The sequence below is a fragment of the Podarcis muralis genome, chromosome 10 (assembly GCF_964188315.1).
Source record: "Podarcis muralis chromosome 10, rPodMur119.hap1.1, whole genome shotgun sequence".
NCBI lineage: Eukaryota > Metazoa > Chordata > Lepidosauria > Squamata > Lacertidae > Podarcis > Podarcis muralis.
Window position 1 is genome coordinate 35,558,952 of NC_135664.1, and position 24,008 is coordinate 35,582,959.

General features: G+C 40.2%; 1 protein-coding gene across 10 annotated transcripts in view; it reads left to right on the top strand.

The window, feature by feature from the left end:
- The window catches only part of NAV3 (neuron navigator 3), a 438,084-nt gene that overhangs the window by 282,974 nt on the left and 131,102 nt on the right, over nt 1-24,008 (top strand). For 8 of the 10 annotated variants that reach the window (XM_028745995.2, XM_028745990.2, XM_028745986.2 and 5 more), the window contains 4 exons: nt 2,478-2,661; nt 11,864-11,932; nt 16,559-16,698; nt 20,822-21,854. In XM_028745995.2, the coding sequence (XP_028601828.2) occupies nt 2,478-2,661; nt 11,864-11,932; nt 16,559-16,698; nt 20,822-21,854 (1,426 nt within the window). The remainder of the gene's footprint in view (nt 1-2,477; nt 2,662-11,863; nt 11,933-16,558; nt 16,699-20,821; nt 21,855-24,008) is intronic. The other 2 variants (XM_028745992.2, XM_028745997.2) reach the window with 1 other exon arrangement.

A 24,008-nucleotide genomic window follows, 5' to 3' on the forward strand; every position in this document is an offset into this window, starting at 1 on the left:
TTTGGTGACAGATGTCACATCTGGACACAGCTAGGCTGGGTACCTGCTAGCTGGAATGAGGCAATTTGCTTTACTGAAAAGGCAGAAGACGAAACCGTTGCACTTTTTGACAGCATGGTAGTGAAGAAGGGTGTGACACTGCACAATTGATGGATGATCTGCTTTTGTTTCTCAGCTCTGTAGATAATTCCCAATCGTGTTCCCAACACTAAGAGTCTGTTGCTGATGTTTAGGTGTGATCCTGAGTGCATGCCTTGTGCAGCTCTGTGTGTAGATTAATAAGCACTTGCACCAACTATGCTCAATTGTTGGGAGAAATGCAAGATATGCAAGATATGAAATAATTAAATAAAAGTAAAAACAATACTGTATTCAATTAGTAACTAACTACACATTAATGCATAGCATGCAGCTACATGCCATGCTTTCCTCTTATTAGCCGAGAACTGCAGCTAATGAATCTTGTTCTCTGGTGCTCCTTAACGACACTTCATATTATGGAAGGGTCAGCTTCATACCTGTCTCCGAGTATAGGAAGGCATTTATGCTTGCTCATTTTAATGTGCTGTTTTCTGTGCTGTTAAGTGGATGATTCAACAAGATTCTAGTTAACAAATGGTTGGCGTTTGTGTGGAGCTGAAGCAATAGAGTGTGTTGTTCACGTTCTTTTGCGTAGGAACCTGCATAACAAGTATAGAGAGAGGCTGGTTCTCTCTCTATAAAGCACATTTTCAGGGAATTTTGAAAGCCACATTACTGAGAAGAGAAGTTTGCAAAAAGATTGTATGTTGGCTGTTTGGGGGAGATATTTTGATGTATTCATTTTAAAGCTTTTAAAGCTTTATTTAGCTGTATGTTTCATTTTAACTAGCTGTATGTTTTATTTGTGTAATTTTATTGGTCTGCGGTCATAATAAACAGCAACAACTTTCATTGCCAGAGGGGGAGGCAAAATTGTTGTATGGATTGCATTGTGTAGGGAGGGAAATTTATCCCTAGTCTGTTGAGCTATTCTCCCCTACCTACCCCAGATTAGCTCCCTGTGTAGCTACGAGGCTTAGGGAAACAAAATCTGATTCATACCATTGGGAACTTTTTTCTAAGTTGTGTAGCTGCCTGGACGATGATTGTCAGGGATGTCACGCCTGGGAAGGGGAGGAAGAGAGAAACCCACCCCCTTCACTGCACATTACAATCCCAATAATGATCTGCCCCACATTAAAGGGAAAAAAGGAGGCACAGGACCTTGCTTGTGTTTCAAGTATAACATGTAGTTTGATTCATACTAATGTTTAAAACACTATATTATACAATTTGGGCAGTATAAGAAAATGTAGACAGCTGCCTTGTAATGCATTTTTCATGTAAGTTTGCTTTTTATCCATTTTTGCAAACCACTTGAAATGTAGATACTAATTATACTAATTGCATTACTGTGCTTTCTGCACTTTTTTCCACACCCCTTTTTTTCTTTGACCACTTTATTTACAAATGAAATTCTTCTAATAACATATTAATCATAAAAAATAAGAGGTTCATAATGTGGTTTCATACACACATTTATTAGGGAAGCAGAACTGGTGACCTTCATAAATTTCAGAATGGGAGCACAGGTGGGGAAAGAAGGCTTCAGATTATCAAACAGATTAACAACAGCTGCTGCTGTAGCAAAGGCTAATTTATAAAAGGAGAGAGACAGGGTTGCACCTCTAGAACTCAGCTTGTTTGCTTGCTATGCCTTTGGGTGCAAAAGTTGGCTGTGGAGGGGCAAGTTGAGCTGAGTGCTCATGTGTGGAGATAGGGAGACAGAGCTAAGGTTGAACAGCCAAGCCCAGCTCCTCACTGTGTATGTGCTGGATGAGAGCATATAGGGTTGTGATGAAGCCAGATATTGACTCTCCTTGCTCTTGCTTGCGGGAGTCGAATAGGGAGCCCTCAAAAATTGTATCATGGTAAAATAGTAAGTACTTATCTAGTTCTTCTTGGACTGGTGCAAACCATTTCAGACATTTAGGAGAACCTTTGGAATCTGCTTATCCCAAGTGTCCGGTCTTCAGACTGATGGAGATCAAAATCTGCTGGAGTGAAACTTGGAAATAGACTTGAGTGGTGGGGTGACTATGTCTACAATTCCAATGAGTTATAGATGGATCAGACTCACCTTTACAGATTCTTATAGGCTCCCTCTGTTCCAAACATCAGCTCTCCTCTGTCCCTTTCTGGAGTAGTAAGCTGTCTGTAGCTGCAGCAGTTGGGCCTTCCTGCAGGAAGGACACCATGTGAGGAGTGATAAAACATAACTAGCTTTACTAGCTATACTTGCATCCTCTAACTAACCTCCTTGCACATGAGGTAACTTCCTGCATTTGGTAACTTCCTACAATGCATCGTCTGTGGGTCTGCTGTTGAAGAGGATGTGGAAACTTCAAAGCATGCAGAGCAGAAGTCTAATTCTTATATTTTCTTCATTTTTTCAGAAATAAGGAATGGAAATTTGAAAGCCATTTTAGGGCTGTTTTTCAGTTTGTCTCGTTATAAACAGCAGCAACACCAACAACAGCAGTACTATCAGTCTTTGGTAGAGCTACAGCAGCACGTCTCTCATTCTCCACCTCCTGCTGATATTGGCCAGCCCAAAACACAGCAAGATATGCAGTCCAGGTAGGTCAGATAAAATATGCAATTAAAGTGCTTCCATGTTGTAATGGTTTTCAAGGTCTCCTGAATGGGAAATAATTGTTTAGAAACCAATTCTAAATACTTGTCTACTTGGAATTAATCCTAAATTCAATTTGACTGGGGAGTAGGTGTGCATCGCAGCCTTAGGTTGCATTCACACAAACAGTTACTTTAACTTCTCTGTTGTTCCCAATAACAATGGCATGAATGATATGGCGTGATGAGTTGGGGAAACTTGTTAATTTATAAACAAATATCTTACACATTGAGGGGATCAACTTGTGAAATGTGAAATGACATACAGAGTAAAGAAATAAGAGTATGGATTCTTCTAACTCTTGTGTGTTGCAATGTTTGTTGTGAAAACATTACAGGGATAAGGCCTATTCTTCCCCTTCCTAGAGTTATTTTTACTACACAGAATAGCATGACTATGGCATAAATAGTGTAATACGGAAGTACTCTGGGCTGTCACTACACCATATAATTGAACATGATCTTCTCTGGTAGGGCAAGAAAGCACCCAGTTCTTAAAACACACCAGAGATTACTTTTCTGAATAATATGCACTGTTTGTTTACATTGCGTGTCGAGGTCCCCAGGGCCACCCCAATAACTCACACATCACACAGAATTTTTGTTTAAGATTTTTGGCATAATTTTGGCCACAACTTTATTGAAATACAAATTTGTGAGTGGTTGCTTAGGCATTGGTTGCGACTATCTGCCCCCACCATGGGGAACAGACTGACATTCCACACTATGCGAAAGTCAGAATAGGGGAATACACTTGGGGGTTACGCGGAGCAGGGAACCTGCCCTCACCCCAAATGCAACCAGGAGCTCATTGCTATGGCCCGAGCCCCCTTGACAAAGTGGACAAGCAATAGTTAGCCCCCAATTCCTTTAATGGAATCCCTTGCAGCAGCATTAGAGGAGCAGGCACTCAACCTACCAAGGGCAGGCACTCAACCACTTCCCCTCAACCAACCAACCATAAACCAATGCCTAACTGCAACCTTACAAGTTGTGACGATTTGCTACGCAGTAGGCAAAAACCAAATGGCCCCAGCCAATCAGCCAGATGGACAAAATTCCTACCAGGCCCCTGCCCCAAGAGCAGATGACCCCATGACAGGCATAGCAAGGTCAAAGAGAACAACCCTAATTCTAGGGAGGGGGGGGATGGGCAATCCAATGCACTGTCGAAAAGAGGAAGCCCTAGCCTCGTGCAAGGAGTTTTAGCATTTCTGGCTGTCAATCAACAAATGGCAACATTAACTTCTTCCCAACAACAAGGGAAGCCCCAATTGCATCAGTGGCCAATGAAAAATTAGCCCGCCCCCAACTTTGGAGTGTCCTGGCGGCCCCCACCGCAACACGTGCTCTCCATGAAGGAGAACACACTTTCTTATAAATGGAGTAATACACTCCTAAATTGCATTTATCTTTTAGTTTACTGAACATGGTTCGTAGAAGGTATAATAAATGGTAACTGGAAGTCTACTGACCTAGGCTTGTGTAAAGTACTCTGTTATATCACTGTTAGTGCTGTCTAGAAAATTCAAATCTGGATTATCAACAGGGGATAATCAACAGGATTTTATTTATACAGTGAAACATATTTCTCTAAATCATTCTGTAAGAATAGTAACACAACACAGAGATGATTAGACTTTGGTAAGCATGAACAAAGAATACACTTCATAACACTTATTTTAATATAATTCATGGTTAGAACAAATCTGCACATTTTGTGATATATATTTAATTGAATACAACATGTTGCTTTGTGTAAATTTTTCACTCATCATCTTTTCAGTGCTTTTGAAGAGTAAGGAGTTGAATTAAAAAGTGTTTCTCACTGGTTCCTTTTTTCTGCTTTTTCTATTGAAATGCAATCTACAGTGGGATAGTTGGCAACAGGTGTGCACTGTTTTCCCAATGAAGCTTAACATCATTAGGAAAAGTGCTTTGCGGCTCATGACACTATAATATTGCAATTACTACATTGGGTAGTACTTACATTGCAGTCAATGTAGTTTCGCAAGGGCCAAGGGTTCTTTGCAAGAGGCAGTGGCCAAGTAGGAGGAAGAAACCCTCCTCCCTTTTACTGTGGCTGGAGCAGCATTGCCACTTCTGGCCTAGTTGGTAAGTGTGTTTTAAAAGGAAGATTAAAGGGTTGCAGGGTGGGGTGATTAAGGGTAGTTGGGATGGGTTCAAGAGATACAGAGGAGGGTTTGGAGGATAAGTGAGGCTGAATTGTGATTGGCTTGGAAATGAACTGAATCATTTCCCAAAAAATGAATTGTTTTCCGTCATCCTAACATTTGCAGATAGTTTGTCTTAATATGTGCATGTATAGTATTCATAGTGGACATTATATTGCTGAAAATAGTTGTACTTGGTATACAGTATTATAATTAGAGTTGCATTGTTTGAGATGTATTCCCTGCCCTCCCCCCAAAAAGATAAAAGGAACATTGAGATTTCTTATGTTACTTTGAATACCTTTCATCAGGTATAATCATTTAATGTAATGACTATAACTTTAAGAGTGCACAATAAAAAGATCTCTCACACAGATCTTGATGTATTGGAGTATGAAGATATATTGAGCCATTCCTTGTGGTCCAATAAAATAGGGTAAAATGTGGCCTGGCACTTTGGTTATGTTTCTCTGTGAGGGAGTATAGATTGTAAAAACATTAATCAGAGTAATTAGCCTTTGCTTGGCCCTTGATCAGTGTAGATCATTGTAGAGGCTGACAAGCATATGGGAATTTCTCCACTGAGAAGAATGTGCAAAGGTTCCAAAGGTTGGGGGGTGGGGGGAGATCACTTTGTCTGATTCACTAAGGAGAACTTGGATCAGGCATAGGCAAACTTGGCCCTCCAGATGTTTTGGGACTACAATTCCCATCGTCCCTGACCACTGGTCCTGTTAGCTAGGGATGATGGGAGTTGTAGTCCCAAAATATCTGGAGGGCCGAGTTTGCCTATGCCTGAGTCTTGGATGGTAAAACAGAAAGGATGCATGAATTATCCAGTTTCCCCATGAAATGTGCAAAGTAGGAGCTTATTTTTGTTCAGATGCCAGTGGAGCTAATATATGTTTCTTCAGAGATGTGTGAATACATTCACACTTTGCATGTTCAAAGAAGGTGCAAGGAAGTTAGCATATTAATCTGCATCTGAGTAGCTTTGTATCTTTCCAGTGAGGAACCTTCTTTATATCCAGGCTGTTAATATTGCTATGGTTGTCAAGGAGTTGTTGCAGTACAACTCCCATCTTCCTTAGACTGCAAAGGATGCCAGGGATCAGGGATGATAGGAGTTGTAGTTTAGCAACATCTGGAGGATATAATGTTGACTGCCCCAAATCCATCAAGATAAATATGAAAGAAAAGGGTGTTTTACATGAGAGACATTTTGGCCATCAATAAGCCTTTGTTTCTGAGAAAGGAATGAAAATAGTTATATTGAACAGTTCTGCTGAATTCTCTTTTTCAACATTTCACTTGCGAGTTAGTCACGGATTCATTTTCGTTTATTTTACACATACACAAAGGTCACAGCGCTGATGGCCTTATTTATACCTGTCAGCAGAAATGCATGGCAACAATGATTATATTATATTTTATGACATATTTTGCTAGTGTGTTTCATCATTGCAGCATATATCTAAGCTTGCCATGGTGATGATCTTTCAACCACCCAGATGCTAAGGGAAAACACATGTAGATGAAAGTTCTGTCCCATTTGTGGATTAGTCGGTAACTGATTTCAAGAAGCTGTCAGCAAAATTCCTAAATGCAGGCAAACCAACATTATCACATATAGAAATAGTGGTCGCAGCTTGACAGCCAGATGGATTTGCTTAATTCATTAAAGTTCACCCTGTGTTACTTTAGAAAAGCAAATATATTTGGCTGGTTGGTACTTAAGGCCATTTTTCACTATGGCTGGTTTTCTGTGGGTAATGTCTTACTTTGCTCTTTCACAGAAAAAGCAAAAGGAATAATGACTCTCACTGGACTAGCAGTTCTTGTGAGTTTTTTTGAAGCCAATCAACAGCCTGGTTCACATGTAACACTAGGACAAATCATGAATGACTAAATGAGCAAACATACAACTGCATGGAGCAAAATTCACAGTTGTTTGCCCCTTCCTTGGTCTTTCCTCCTGCTGCTCTTTTCAGAGCCAAGCCATAGTTTGGTTTAGCATTATGTCCAAGCCCAGTCCTTGCTCCAGACAAGTCATGAACCATAGCTAAAGTTCATTTTTTATTTACTGCATGCTGTTTGTATCGGGAGGAACTACCAGTATCTTTGTTTCGTCTGGTATGAGCTTTTTTTTAATTGATTGATTGAGTGAATTGATCCTCATCCAGCCCATTATCACAGTGATTCAGCACATCTACCACCTCACCTGCTGGATAGTAAAAAGAAATAACAAATTTCCGTATTTATAGATTAGGTTCATTGAGTGAATTGCTTTTATCATGGGTGGACTACCTGTGGCTCTCCAGATGTTGGAATCTAGCTCCCATCAGCCTCAGCCAGCATGGATAGAGGTCAAAGATTAAGGGTGCTGGGTCCCCTCTGCCTACTCTTTGTTTCCTAATTTTGGTTATTAACTTTTAAGTTCTCAGTCAATAGGATAATCCATTTTCATTCTATCCCATGAGTTTCCCTAGGAGCCTTTTGTGATGGACTTTGTCCAATATGTCTAACATATCCAAGTACATTGTACTGACTGGTACTGACCGGTTCTGATGTTGTAGTCTTTAAGGAAGGAGTCGAATGCAGTAGGAAACCCAACCAGATGTTGACAGACTACAGCCTCCATTATCCATGACTGTTGTCAATACTACCTGGGGTTGCTGAAAGCCTGGAACCTTTACATTTTTGGGTGGGGGCACAGGTTCCTACACCTCAACATGCACATGTTAAATAAACAAAATAACTACTAGGGTTACAATGATGACTGTGTGCATAAATACTGTTACAAACTTGACTGTTTGGAGGATGTTACTTGTAGACAAATTTATCCAGCAGGACAGAGGCTGTAGCCAATTCCTGGCTTCCCTAGGCAGGGGCTGGGAAGGGATGACTATTTGAAACCCTGAAGAGCCACTGCCAAGCAGTTGTGTAGACAATATGGAGCTAGGTAAAGTAATGGCCTTACAACAGAGGGCTCTTTTCCTCATGTCTTGGCTAGGCATTTAGTTGGTTGCTGTGAATGCTGGACTGTGTTGAGATCAACAACTGTCATGTGCAAGATAAGCAAAGCAATTTTACTCTGCGTCCACCAGTTTGTGCATTTTGGCTCTTGCTAATTTTGCCAAGTAAGCAGGACAATGTTGGCATTTCTAAAGCATTCCTGTTTCTTGCGATAACCTCTGTGGCACTCAGTTGTCTCCAGTATAATTGTTCTGTGAACATGAATGTAAGCTATGAGTTCACATGCAGATCTGGTAATGGTATGCATTCTTATTTTGTTTTGAATACTGTCTCTTGCCATATATTTTTCCCTCAGTGACATAACCATATCTAGGTTGGTGTAGTTTTTACAGTGCATAATATTTTCATATTGTATCACTTTTATATAAGCTATGCATGTGAGATCTCATTAAAAGTGTTGGAAATTAAAAGAGAAAAATAATATGCTTAAGTTTTTTTGAGCTTTATGGTTAGTTTGGGGATTTTCTTCCCATATAAGACAAAATTGCTCCTACAATTAACAACATATTTGACTTTTCAGATCATTGGCATATCTGCATTGCTTTGCAACCTGTTTTTAATCCAATAAAGGACTATATTATTTGCTTTATTACCCAAGGCTTCAATAATAAATCACAGGCTTCACTATTAGCTTTAGTATTCACCACAGGCTAGTATTCTTCCCTTATGATTCTTGATGACATGAGTTTAGTGGTGTCTGTTGATGAAATGAGTAGTCTATTGCACTGCAATCTAGACTTTTTCTCCCTTAAGTCACTTTTCAGTAAGTAGCTAGCTGCCTTTGTGAGTCACTCAAAGTACTTTTTCCATTTTCCACATAGAACCATTCTTGCTTCCAGGAAGAGACTGGGGAATAATGCCAGCCTATCACATAGAAACTAATAGTCACCATTTTTATATTCATAATGCCAAGTGATTTGGTTTACACCAAAATTGCAGCCCTTTTTACTTGCTTCACTTCTCTAACAGGCAAGCATAGCCTCAAACTGAATGCTGTTCCAAGTTGTCAGCCTTGCCTCTCCTATTCAACCCGTATCTCCACTCCATATTACCATCTCATGCTGCTGCTGGGGAAAATTAACAAAGTCCAGACAAAACTTTGACCATGCCCATTGATTTCTCTTTCTCTGACAGTTTCCAGAGTTCACTCCTCAATATTAGTGTGAAGGGTGAACTTGCTTAATCAAAAAGGGTAATTTTCTTGCCAAGTAACAAATTCAACATTACAAACTTTGCCAAAAGTTCTTTTGATAGTTCAAAATGTTGAAGTATCTTCAAATTTAAACTTGCAGTATTTTGAGGCCGTCTGAGTGCTTTTAAACCATTTTATTTAACTTCTTTAAATGTAGAAGCCCCTTTTAGGAGACTAGGGAGCACATAGTTTAAAAGTAGGCCCAGAAATGTTCCTGGAAATGACACTTACGTCATAATGTAACATTTATTTCCTGATGCTTAATTGGGTTGCGTGCATAAAATAGTTGCCTCCATAGGTCCATGTGGACAGTCTTCTTTCTTCCTCTGCATGCTATTTGATCACATTGAGCCATTTCCAGGGGGCACTTCTTGCCCTGCTTTGAAAGTGCGTGGCAAGAACCAGTAGCAGTCGGCAGGGTGGCACAGACTGGAATGGTTTGCTGATCTGGCTTCCCAATGTTGCATGTTGAGGCCAGTTACTGAGAAGGGGATGAGCAGGCCATAGATGGGGAGTTCAGCACAGTGAAAGTGTAATGGCAGGAGCGTCAGAGTGGCTCCACTGCTGCTGCCATATCAACCTCCCTCTTGGTGATGACAGTGATGTGCAGCATTGGGAAGTGAAGTCAACAAAACTGTCCTACCCACAGTGCCTCACCAGCCACTACTGGCAAGAAGTATGCTTCCTAGTCTGCCAGAGAGACTTTGACATAGTTCATTGGAATTACGTTACATTCAGGAATTACGAACAAATGGAATTTGACTTCCAAATGGGCAAATGCTGAGTTTCAACAGCATCACTAATCAGTATATGTGAACTTGGTTCCAAATCCCTGGATTGCAGCAGTGTTTTCTCTGATGCTGTTAATACTAGCTGTGCAGTGCTAGGACAATCTAGATGAAGCCCAGCTCTGCACCACCTTATTGCATTCTTCCCATTCTGCATTCCCCCCCATTGTGTGTTCTTGCAAGCTCTCACTTGTGTAACGGGAAAAGTCAGGCACCTGTGGCATGAAGGATTCAGTCTTGTGATTCCCAACTGTAATAAGTGATACAGTCCAGCAACAGTTTCACAAAGTTATAAGTGGTCTAGTTACATCCCTTGTCATATATTCCTGCCCAAATCACATCACATCACTTGTCACTATCATCACCTCTTAGAATTAACCATGCTATGTTCTTTACTAACACCAGCACCTTCCTTTGATTTTCATTTTGTGCATCATTGCTATGCATGTTTATAGCATAGGCTGTGCTTACAGAACACATCGTCATTGTATCCATGTTCCCCAGCCAGTAGTGTTGAACAGTAACAGTGGGACGAATGTGTCATAATATAATGAGAAAGTAGATTTGTCTGCTACACAATGTCATTCTGGTTAGTTCTTCTCACACAAAAAGTTGATTTTAGTAAAACAGCCCTAAAATGCTGTATAAAATCGTTAATGTGCTTTTTAATGAAGTTTGACGGTAACACATGGTCCCCATTAATACTTTTGGGTGTCCTTGTGAAGCAGGAATGGGCAAACTGCAGCCCACCAGATGTTGCTGGATTAAAGCTCCCATCATCCATAACTACTGGCCCTCCTGGTTGGAGCTGGTTGAGGTTGGAGTCCAACATCTGGAAGCCACAAGTTTCCCATCCCAATAAATAATGGCTTTCTTCAGCAAAGATGATACCCTCAATTAGTGTTGAAAGTGGATACTTAGATAAAATTTTATGGCATCTACTGCAAAGTTCAGTGCCAGTATTTGTATCTGCAATAAGCTCTGAGTTTGCTCAGCAATAATACATCTTGAGTTTAAACCCAGCTAGAATGTTGACAGTTTACCATGGTCAACATAAAGAACAATATTACAGAAACAAAAGTAGGATCTCCAGTCCCCCACTCCCTCCCTTCTGCTTCTGAATAAAAAAAAGCAAGACTTAAACAAGAACATTCTGCCAGAGATTACCATGTGGGGCTGGCAGTTGTGAGTTTTACTTATTCTTATTCACACAAGCAATACATGCCTACCAAAACTCAATAAAATCATTGTCTTTTTCTCCATCTAAAGCTTGTTTGGTAAATCTCTCTATAGGAACAATTGACCAGATTTGTTGGCACCCACAGTCTTTAGATAAATTGTCCAAATTCTTCCAGTTGTGTGCAACTGAATGCCAATTGAAATGTTCCTGTTCTCCCCATCAAAAATGGCTAACAGCTAATTGGGTGCAAAGACTGTTGAGTAATCTCTTGTAAGAATGTATTTTAAACCATGTGTATAGCTTCTAATAACCACCACATATGGTAGAAGGTTCCAGCCTAGCCACATTTCCTTCAACAGTGTGGTGAAAATAGAGAACTGTTTCTGTTGCACCTCTGGGGTGTCAAGTACCACCTGTGTAAGATCTTAAATGTTATTTCTTTAGTCTTAGGAAATACAGATAATAGAGGTTTCTTAGTACATACATTGCACCAGTCTGTCCAGTCCAATTCCTTTCCCACGTCTTACTCCCATAGGTTTCACCACTCTGGGAATCTGTGGATGGGACAGTTTACAATGCCTTGCATTACAACATAGTCCGTACTTTGAAAACTCATGGTATAATCATTACATTTAATGCATTCTTTGATTAATTTGTTTTCTATCCATGTTCTATTTGCATAACATTAAGTCATCATTTGGTGGTAAGTTTTTGCTTTTTATGCATATTCAAAAAAAAAAAATTCGTTAATTCAATTTCTCTGTTTCTTCTCATACAGTCTGACAGCCAGATATGCAACTCAGTCTAATCACAGTGGAATTGCAACCAGTCAAAAAAAGCCTTCTAGGTCAGTTAACATCTCTAATTTATTGCTTGCTAGTGATACTTAATGGAGTCACTGCCCACTGGCATTTTATTCTTTAAACCACAGTAGACATTCAACCCTTTATCACCATATCTTTTAAATGCAAGCTTTGCATAATTTTTAGTTGGCCAGTGGAAAAGCCTTGCCCAAGACTGCAAAAATAACAGCTTTGTATAATAGCTGTAGGGATATCTGTGTGTTGCAACTTAGCATACCGTATGTAAAATAATTGATTTAAATGAGCTGTCAAGTTTCTAGAGGGATTTTAGTGCTCTTATGCTTCTTGCTCAACACACAGACTAGAGACAGACTTGAAGCATATTATTTAGCTCTGCCACAGGGGAAACTTTGCAGCTGAACTGTTGATAGAGAATCATACAATGAAATCCACACTGTCATTCCCACCCACATTGCCCCTTGCTCTTTGCCAACTTCTGCTGTGCCTCCTCTGCCTGTCTGGAAAAAAATTAACAACCTATCATGCACTTGGGTGCCTGAGCTGGGAAGCATCCCATTTCAGGTACTTGGCTAAATAAAGCTTTGTGGCTTTTAATCAGCTGAAGAAGGCTAGCAGCGAGTGAATGATCCAAAGAGGGGTGTAGTAGTCAAGGACATATATTGGCTCAGTTGTGACATCACAGCACCACTGCAAGCTCTGTATTCAGGTTCTGTCTGTCTGCTCCCATAATTTGGCTTACAAGTGAATATAAATTCTACTAATCAGATCTTCAGTTTATTGGCCCAGCTCAATAGAGGAGAAATTGAACTGTATGATCCTGTTTATCTTGGTGGAAAACAACTGTAAATTTTAAAATGTAAGCATGTTCAGGAGGGTTGTTGGTGTGGGAAAGGATTAGAACAATAATGCTCAAACTTCACCTTTTGGATCCCTTCTTTATTGCATTGATTAGACTGCCACTTAAAACATCCCATAAGTTATTGTCAGAATCTGTCTAGTGCAGACCATTCTTGCCTATATTCCTCATTGCTAGTGTAGAGATTGGGGTCTGCTGCTCATTTTATATAAGTTGAACCCTAAGAATGTGGATATCACATGCAGCCTGGGCGCTGCAAGGGTGATATAGTAAGAAAAGCAATTAATGAGTATTTATGCCTTTATCAGTCTTTTCATTGAGGGAGCCCTGACAGGAAGGGCTGTAACACAGTGGTAAAAGCACATAGAGTTTCCAGGCAGGGCTAGTAAATATTCTGAAGCTCTCAGCCATTGCTAGCCAGTGTAGATGATACTGAATTAAAAGGTCTGACTCAGTGCGACAGCTTCCTATGAAAATAGTTTAAGAACCACTTGGGTAGAAGAATTAGCACTGCTTCAGCCTGAAATGTATTTAATAAAGTATTGTGTGAAATTTCTACTGTTAGGGACAACTTTTGTTTGTGTGGAGCTGGGAAATTAAATGAATTGAAACAATGAATTGTCTTTAAATGAAACAAAATCTTAGTCTTAGATGGCTTGCATGTTGATTGCCTGTTCTATCTCTGCCATTGATTGTGACTTCTCTATTATAAACACTAAAATCTGTGCATTTACTTCCTAAAGGAGGACTCCTAGCTCCTCTTGTTTTGTTCAGTCCGTGTTGATTATGTGTAGTTAAAAAATGAAACTGTTCACATTATTTGCTCTGCAGTTCATTGCTGACAATGAACTATCAGCTGTGTAATCCAATGTATGGCATCAGTTTTCTATTGTAAGCTGAACTGCTGGTGATAGCCTGGAATGAGCTATACCAAAGCACAGTTGTTGTGCACCTGTGGTCATAGGTTTTCAGTCCGCATTTATTGTAGGCTCTCTTGTCTCCTTCACAATTCATCATGTCTGGGCTCTAACAACTGTTTCTTGTCTAATGATATAAATTTATAACAGTGTTTGTACATTTTTGACCAGAAGTATGTTCCTTGTGAATTACCTGTTCCTTTATACTTTGCATTTCCTTTGTTGCTTGAATGATTCTGTGGGAGAATGACTGGAAATGGAATGAATAGGTATGTAAGGAAAGTTTGGTGTGTGTGTGTGTGTGTGTGTGTGTGTGTGTGTGTGTGTGTGTGACAATAGCCTTGAGATCTGTTTTCAAGTATTACAAAGGCTCTTTTGGGCTGTTTCCTGCCTCATTTTCTTAACAGGAATATAGGGAGGGAAGTACCTGAGAAATATGGTTATTAATACAGTGGTACCTCGGGTTGCAGACACTTCAGGTTACAGACGCTTCAGGTTACAGACTCCACTAACCCAGAAATAGTACCTCACGTTAAAAACTTTGCTTCAGGGTAAGAACAGAAATTTTGTGGCGGTGGTGGGAGGCCCCATTAGCTAAAGTGGCCCTCCGGTTAAGAACAGTTTCAGGTTAAGAACAGACCTCCAGAATGAATTAAGTTCTTAACCTGAGGTACCACTGTACAAGCAACTGAATTTTAACATGCATTTTTGTATATTTGTAAATTGTCTGGATCAGTAGACATAGATTTGTTGTTGTTAATTGAATTTGTATACCACCCTTCATCTGAAGATCACAGAGTGGTTCACAATATAAAATGAGAACCCAAAATACACAATAAAACATAAACAAGCCAATAACATCCCTCCCACAAACACATTTAAAAGCCCAAAGAATGTTAATCAGCCAAAGGTCTGTTTCTAGAGAAACAATTTTGCTTGGTGGTATCTAAAGGTATGTAATGAGGGTGCCAAGTGAGCCTCCCTGGGGACACCATTCCAAAGGGGGGGGGGGCAACACAGAAAATGATTGTTCTGGTGTTGCCACCCTCCAAACCTCTCATGGAGGAGGCACATGAAGAAGGGTTTCAAATGATTATTGCAGGGTTGGGTTGAGGTGGGCCATATGGGGACAGACGGTCCTTGAAATATTTCAGTCCTGAGCGATGAATGCTTCATTGGTCAAAAGCAGTACCATGAATTGGGCCTGAATACTAACTGGCAGCTACTGCAGTTGGGCCAGGATCAGTGTAATTTAATCAAACTGTCTTCCCTCGATGAGCAATTTCACTCCCAACTTATGCACCAGTTGAAGTTTCCAACCCATTTTCAGAGGGAGCCCTTCATATCCAGTGCTAGTTTTCTAGAAAAGGAGATCCCAGAACTCACCATGAATGCCTCCCTTGTTCTCTTATAATGGCAATGGCACCCACCTGAGAGGTGCTGGAACTGAGTTCCAGTGACTTCCAGCTGAAAAAAGCCCTGTATATAAGGTGTTGCAGTAATCTAACCTAGCGGTTACCTGAGCATAAACAACAGGTGTTAGGCTATCCCCATCCAGATAGGGGCACAGCTGGGACACCAGTCAAAGCTGACAGCAAAGCACCCCTAAGTTATGCACCGGTGCCCTCAGAGGTCTAGGGAACCACTCACTAACAGTGCCCCAGTCTTATCTGGATTTTATAGGCCATGATAAAGTGTTGTATGCTTAGATTTGCTGACAGTGCAGACTCCAAAGGAACAGGCCAACAGCCAGAATAAACTAAAAAGTAACATGGATTATTAGACATCTAACATCGCAATTTTCCAGTTACCTACTTCACAAAGTGGTGACCTGCTTAGATAGAGATATAGTGGTTAAACAACTGCAGTTTTATATTGAAATATGCTCTCTTGATGTGCCACTATAGTGAGCAAAGCCCTTTCTTAAACAAATGCCCCCTTTCATTTTCTTCTTGCATTTTCTCTCTTTTCTCCCACTGTGTCAGCTATTAGCATTTCACAATGCAAATGTTTGGAATATCCTAAACTAGTAACACCTGCTTCTAGGTAACATTCACAATCCTGATTTAACCTGTCCTTAAGTCTGTTGAGGTACCAACTGTGTGCATTGAACTAGAGCAAATTATTTTTATTGGCAGCTTGTAAGACAACGCAACACTGCTTAATCTCCACACCAGACAATCAAATCAAAATAATTACAATGTGGGTCTGTACTTATTGCAGAGAGTGGCATCTTTATTGTTAACTCTGATACCCAGGATATTTCAGATGGTGGCAGCAAATACCAACAAGTGAAATATGTAGCCTGAGCAGATCTCTTTAATTCAAGAGTTTTCATTTGAAGTAATGAAGATGTGAGCAATGTAAAATGTTGAATTTCTCATCTTACCATCTAATGCCTTCTGCAGATATCTGAGTTTCTGGAACAAAAGAAGAAATAAAGCACTCGTGGAGTACAGTGCTTATTTACAAAACTGTGTTTAGAGTATATATTTCCACTAAACTGTATTCCATGGGTTGTTTTAGCTTTGTTATATTTATCTTAGAAATATATGGAACTGAACTATTTGAATAAAACAGTTGTATGGCTCCTGGAAAAACATGGGTGAATTATTATTTTTTGCAGTGTAAATGGAAAATGCAAAGGATCCTTATATGTTTGTCTCTGACTGTATATATCATATTTTCCCTCTTTTGTACCGTTTAAGGTGTTCCTTTTGTCCGTGGTCTAACTAACCATTAATTATGTTGTTGTTCATTGTCATTACCTTCCTTAAAACCATTGTTGATCAGCTCTGTGAATTTATTCTGCAACTGAAAAGTTAACTGTCTCATATGCACTTGCAAGAAATTCATTTCTGACTGTGCTATTCTAGGCTTCCCGGGCCCTCAAGGGTGCCAGCTGCAGGCAGCAGTACCAAAGTCCAGGGAGCCTCAAATTTAAATCGGAGAAGTCAGAGCTTTAATAGCATTGACAAAAACAAGCCTCCACAATATGCAAATGGAAATGAAAAAGGTAAGTGTTTGAATGGATGCCAGGCTTACTGAGCATACAAATCTGTAAAGGTTCTTCACAAGTCAGGGAAAAAAGATGAAATGTTTAAAATACTAATTCTGAGATATAAGTAGAATATAATTGTTGAGTTTTCAATTGGGCTCTGAGGATCCTTCTATTTCTGGCAAAAGATGTCTAACGTTTTGAGCTGCAGTTGGATAGATATAAATTTTCAGCAGCTGTTTTTGGGGGGTAGATTTCAATCCTAAGCAGTGGGAACTTTATAAAATCTGACACTCAGTGATAGCTCAGTGTTGAATGGAGTCTTAAAGCATCCTGCATCAAGGATGATACTTGCAGCATCTCTTCTGCACTTGTGGTAAATTATATATCTTCTGCCTTCAAGAATATCATTCTTGCATATATTCAGTCACTGAAATATTCTTTTTTTTCCCTATCTCAGGGGTCAGGAAAATAGAACTTTTTTAAAAAGTAGTGTGCAGCAGCTTTACCACAAGGTGGGAGTAGATGTCATTGAATGAGCACCAGTGTTCAGTTAGATGTGGGGGAGGAATTAATTCACATAGGCATTGCAAATTTCTGTACCAAGCAAGTTTTATTGTGGTATGTTTCTTTAAGCAATATTAACATTTCATCTTCATTACTTATCATCGCGTTCAATCTGTTATTCTCTACCTATTTTGGGTAGTGGTGGGACTCAATATGGTTTATGATCCACCTCATAATTAAGAGAATTTGATGCCTATGGAGCATCGTTTAGACCAGGGGTAGTCAACCTTTTTATACCTACTGCTCACTAATGCATCTTTCTTGATGGTAACATTTCCTTACCGCCCACCAGTGCTCAACAGAAGGAGGATTCAGCTTGTGCCATAAAGCCCCCTACCGCCCACCTAGAATCCCAAAACACCCACTAGTGGGTGGTAGGAACCAGGTTGACAACCCCTGGTTTAGACAATGGAGAACCTGTTACATCATGTTTGTTAAGCTGCATAATAATTACTGTTGTAAAGCAATCTTAATAATAATTTAGAGGTAATGCGTTTTGATTGCTAGGTTAATTGTGGGCTTTAAAAATAAACAGAAGCAAGATATATACTGGTAGTATATATCAGGAGAGCAACAAAGGACTTAAAGGAAAACAGTTGGTTCTAATTTGCATGACTATCCATAATTTGATTGTTCCTTTATGCCACAAGAGAATCTTCAAAATACTTCAGATCTCATAATAATTTATGGGTTTCATATTTATAATCCATGCTGTTTGTGCTGAGTAGCTGTACAATTAACCTTGCATCAAAAGCTTCCCTTAAAGGTTAATATTGTTATTTTCCAAAATCAATCCCATTACTACTACTGTAGGAATAAATTTGCAGTAGATAAATAAAAATAAATAAATAATGGAGAGGGTTTAGAATACCATATGCAGCACTACAGGGACACTTGGCTCCATGAAGGAGAACACGCTTTTCCATATCCCAATCTGCAGAGTTGCTGAACCTGAAAAAGAAAACATTTTCCTGAATAAAGTGGATCCCATAAAAATCGTTTCAAATATAAGCACTGCCCTAATTTCCACCTTCAGCGAGGGCTTCTCTCAGAGCTTTGTGCATTGAATTTAAAAATTGAGAGAACCTTCTGTGTGTGTTTGACGGAAGATGCTTAGAAGCCTCCACACAACTGAAAATCCTGATGAGGCATGAATGTCTTATCACGTTTGTGGTGCTGGGGAATTGTGGATGGAGTTTCCTTGAATGCACACTCCTGCCCCTCTATGCAAGTCTAATATTTTGAAGACTAAACTGATAGTCCTGGTAGGTTCTTGGTGAAGCTAGTCACTGATTCGCTAAGCCATATACAAATATGATTTAATGTGTAAAAGCAGAATGTTCCACAATCTCTGCTTTCAGGACAAAAAAATGCTGCTATAATTTCTTTTCAAACTATTATTCTCAGATTATTTTATTGGGTCCTCAGGCTTGCTTTTCCATTTGTGTCACAGGCTCCAAATTGAAACCATTAGCTACATATACAGAAAGAGTATTTTCTTTGACATACTGTGGAGCAGCAATGGGGGGTGATCAGGATCAGGGCTATGATGAGCCGGGTAGGGTTTCTTTTTAACTCCTTGCACACTCCTACAGAAAATCTGTCCTCACCCAAAGGTTTTGTTTGCACTGGGAGAGAAGCTGCCACTGGTACCAATGCAAATTACTTCCCTCCCTGTTCTGCTGACAGGAGTGTTACTGTCATCTTAGCAACACCATTGAACGCCCTATGTTTTCCTGTATGTAGGACTGTCAATAATTTATGTGTTCTTTGCACCATTTCTACATAAATCTGATAATGCTTTAAAATAATCTGCACAAAAATCTGTATTTACACACGCTTATAACATGTATATCATGACAAAATATGTAGATAAATGCATACTGTATCTCAGTGTCTGGAATTCTAAACATATTTTATTCTGAAGTGTGCATGGTCAAATGCTTGTTGGCATGATTTTTGAGCAGAGAGCAACATTACATTCCAATCTACGCATCAGTCCACATGGTAGAGATCAGGTCATGTGACATCTGAATTCACAGAAAACTAATTTCTCAAGCATCCCTAGTATTATTAAGCACTTCAGTCTTGAAGCTTTTTGGCATGATCAGTATTAAAAAGAAACATGGGAGTTAAATTATCCCAATCCTTTTCAAGCTTGAGGCCTGTGGAAATTTCAATCTTGTTCTGATTCAATTCAATTGTTCCCTTTATTTAATTTATAGTGATACCATCTGCTCAGGTAATTTCTAGCCCTGTCCTATTTTTATTACTGAGATTCAATTCCACCAATATATTTGTTGGGTAAACCACTGAAAACAGCAACACCACCCTTGTATGAATGGTTTCATCGCTGCTGTTCCTTTACTTCCATACTGTGCTTGCTTCAGCTTCATTTATTCCCCTTATCCTCTATCTTACAAATATTTCTGGTGTAGCTCCTTTTGCATACAAAATCCTACACCTGACCTTTCTGATATTTCCTTCATGTTGCCCATAGGAGCCCTTATGTCTTTAGTAGTCATGTCATAGCGCTAAAGCCCCGAGATAAAATGCACCTGCTGAATGCCATCCCTCCATGCTGCTGTTAAGGTCACAGGGGTGAATTTTTTATACCAGGTATTGGTAACCTTAATCTAACCAGGCCAGAGAGCAGTCAGTGTCAGCCTTAATTTACCCCCGATTTGATGGATGTGACTGTGCAGGTGGAAATGGCTGGTGCCGACATAGCTAGAGGGACCCTACATGAGGCAAGTGGGGCAGACCTATCCTACTGTGCTGTCTGTCACTTTCAATCCTCTTAAACCAGATACATAGGCTTGTGTTGACCTTGGTGACTCTGTAGTGGCCAAAAGGGCCTCTAGCATGTCACAATAAGAATATTATTTCAGATCTTGATTCATTCCTCCTGTTTTCCTTCTCACTGTTATCACCCTGGGTTTCTGTTCCAGGACAATATTCTGAATCTGTTTGCAGCATGCAATTATACACTTTCTCACTAGCACAGTAGCTTCTAGGACAAGGCTGTTAGTTTCATCCATTTATTTTTTTAAGGAAATAATTACAGATTCATGTTCCTCTTCCTGTTACCCACCGGCCCAGTGCCATATCCTTTTGTAATCTGGAGCTCCTGTTAATACGTGGGCGGCTGAAGCTTCCTCCAACCCAAAACGCTTTTTGCTGAGCATAAAACAGCAATTATAATGCATGATTTGTGAGGAAAATAATTTAAGCAATCAAAAGGTCTTTCTGTACTTACGTTTCTGACAAGTTTGGAGAAATGATAAGAGGGTAGGCTTACGTATTTAAACTAGGTCAATGGGAACATGTTTTAGAAGGCTCAGTTCCCACAGTGCTTTCAGTTGTGCAACTAATTGAAAGTTTATTGGATTGTTTTTGTTTTTATTATGTATTGTGTGTTTTTATATTGTGGTTTTATGTTAGAACGGCCCTGAGACCTGCAGGTATAGGGCAGTATACAAATTTCATCATCATCCATCATCATCATTTGGAATGCATAGTTTGGGGAGCTCTGCAATTTTAATGCCCTCGTGTTTTTCTCTTTCAAAACCAGAATCACCCAAAGGTCCTCATCCATCTGCAGGCATGAATGGAAATGTACAGCATCCCACCAGCACTGGGCAGCAGCCGGTCTCTGCCATCCCCTCTCCAAGTGCCAGCAAGCCTTGGCGCAGCAAATCCATGAATGTCAAACACAGTGCCACCTCTACCATGCTGTCTGTCAAGCAGCCCAGTCCCGCAACCTCTCCTACGCCACCTTCAGATAGGCTTAAGCCACCCCTTTCTGAAGGGCCCAAAACTCCTTCATCTGGGCAGAAATCCATGTTAGAGAAATTCAAGTTGGTTAACGCTAGGACTGTTTTGCGGCCTCCCTTGTCATCCAGTTCAGGTCCCAGCGACAGCGGGAGAGACGAAGAAGCCTTTTTAGATTGTGGCGAAATGGACGGCTTCAGCGGTGGTCTCAACAGTGGTGGCTCCACCACCAGCAGCAGCCCTAAAATATCACCTAAACTCACCCCTCCAAAAGCTGGAAGCAAAAATCTCAGCAATAAAAAGTCTTTGCTACAGCCAAAGGACAAAGAGGAAAAGAGCAGGGACAAAAACAAAGTTTGCACTGAGAAGACGGCGAAGGAAGAGAAGGACCAGGCCACAGAGACACCTGCAAAAAAGACCTCAAAAATTGCAAGCCTGATCCCCAAGGGGAACAAGGCTGCGTCAGCCAAGAAGGAAAGTCTAATACCTTCATCTAGTGGTATACCAAAACCTGGATCAAAAGTACCGACATCAAAGCAAAGTACTTCACCGTCATGTTCAGGAAGTAAAGAGGCGGAAAAATTGAGGAGTGCAAAGGGGAACCAACCCCAGTCAACAGCAAAATCGCAAGGTAATGAGAAAGCATACACTCCTTCTGGTCTTCCCTCTTCTGAAGGAAAGGAATCTAGTATGGCTCTTACCCCTAGTTCATCTGCTGCTCATTCCATTGCTGCAACTAGTGGGCAAGCACCAGGAAGCAGCATTGTGCAACTTCCTCAGCAACAGCAATACAGCCACCCAAATACGGCCACAGTAGCACCATTTATTTATAGGTAAGATGAGTTTCTACTTTTTCTGTAACTAAGTGTGGCAAGCTATTTTTCAAAGAAGTGGTTTTATTTGAATATATTTCACCATATATTTAATTATTTTAGAAAATGCATTTGCTTAAAACAATGGCAAAAAACTGATCACACAGCAATACCATCTTAAGAAAAGGTAATCATGGGAGATTCTCCCCTGGTCTATTCGATTCAGAACTATCTTTAGAAAGATTTTTCGGCTATTAAAAATCTTTCTAAAGATAGTTTTCTATTTAAGTTACATTATAGTTCAAAGGCTATTAATCAGGAAATAAGGATTTGTTTTAAGTTTTTCATGTGTGCTAAAACTCAATCTAATTGTTTAACCACATCAGTTAACAAACATGGATACATATGCTATAATGTTATTGTTTTAGTTAAATAAATTGTTTCAATTGTTATTAAGGAAATGTACTTCCAATAAAGTACAGCAGAAAAGTTGTCCAAATATAAACAGTTAACTTATTAAACCTAACAATGATTTCATAATTATCTGTTTATGTATTTATAATAGTATAACCAAATCAGTAATTTTTTTATAGGACTGTAAAAGCTACTCTGAAAATTTATTATTCCGAAAATGAAACCTTCATCTGGTTGCAAATACTAAGATTATACCAGCAAGAATGAGTCTTTCTGTAAAAGATTTAAATCAAGTCTTACTTAAATCAAATCAAATCCACCCTGACAAGAAGCCATGCTGTTTTGTTCTTAAATTAAATACATTGAAAGTTTGGGATCTCAGGCCAGGATAGATATGCTGTTGCAGTACCTCAGCAACAGGTATGGAGGCAGATTTAAAAACAACATGATCTTTGGATTGGATAGTTCTATCTATCATGCGAAGAGCAGCACAGAAACAACTGGGCCCATGTGGCTTCCAGGGAACATGGTAGGGGCAATGTTACATGTCTGTTGTCCTTTTATGGTACTGCATTTAGAAATAAAACTCACAGGCCTGTGAGCACCTTCCTGCATCATGTACCTTTTTCAGCCCACAGTTTTCCACAAACAGAAGTTGTAGCTAAGTATTTTAAAGTTAGATCTTCTGTGAAATGGCAACTCACAAGGATGAAGTTCTGTTTCAATCTTTTTATAGAAGCCAGCCCACAGTTATCATAGGATATATTTAAGTTGAATAACTGTTTTTGTCAGGGACGCGGGTGGCGCTGTGGGTTAAAGCCTCAGCGCCTAGGACTTGCCGATCGCATGGTCGGCGGTTCGAATCCCCGCGGCGGGGTGTGCTCCCGCTGCTCGGTCCCAGCGCCTGCCAACCTAGCAGTTCGAAAGCACCCCTGGGTGCAAGTAGATAAATAGGGACCGCTTACTAGCGGGAAGGTAAACGGAGTTCCGTGTGCTGCGCTGGCTCGCCAGATGCAGCTTGTCACGCTGGCCACGTGACCCGGAAGTGTCTCCGGACAGCGCTGGCCCCCGGCCTATAGAGTGATATGGGTGCACAACCCTAGAGTCTGTCAAGACTGGCCCGTATGGGCAGGGGTACCTTTACCTTTAACTGTTTTTGTCAGGAAAAAATTAACTTGTCGATTCTGTATGCTGGTATGCATATGAGTCTCTGATAGGTTATAGGTTTTGAAATAGCATAAATGGGTATGAAAATAATAGTGGTGACTATATTCATACTAATAAAGATATACATGGCAACCAAGTTGGGCATCTTAGAAAATAGAAAGATAGGTGATTGCATTCTACTGTTATGTATTACCCTCCCTTTCCTCTAAGAAGCTCATGGCTTATATCAGTTTATCTTTCATTTTATCTTGCAAATTTTATCCTGCTTTACAGTTTGCCTATGGCTACCCAGTGAGCTATCCTCATGCTGACCACCGATTTGCACCTGAGATTTTCACACACTGGCTTTATATCTAAGGTCTCCCTACTACACCTGTTAACTGCTAAACTTGCATTTGGCTGCGCTGAAAAAGTAAAGCCTGGTTTCTGCAGGCTGATGCATATGCTTCTATCTCTCATTCTCTAAGGCTGCAGTCCTTACCAGCAGCGGAGCAAGCCGATCAGGCGCCTGGGGTGGCACACGTGCCCTGCGCCCGGGGGTGGGGCCAGCCAGGGCAGGATGCTCCGCAAGGCCTCCAAAGAGTCTGCCTACCT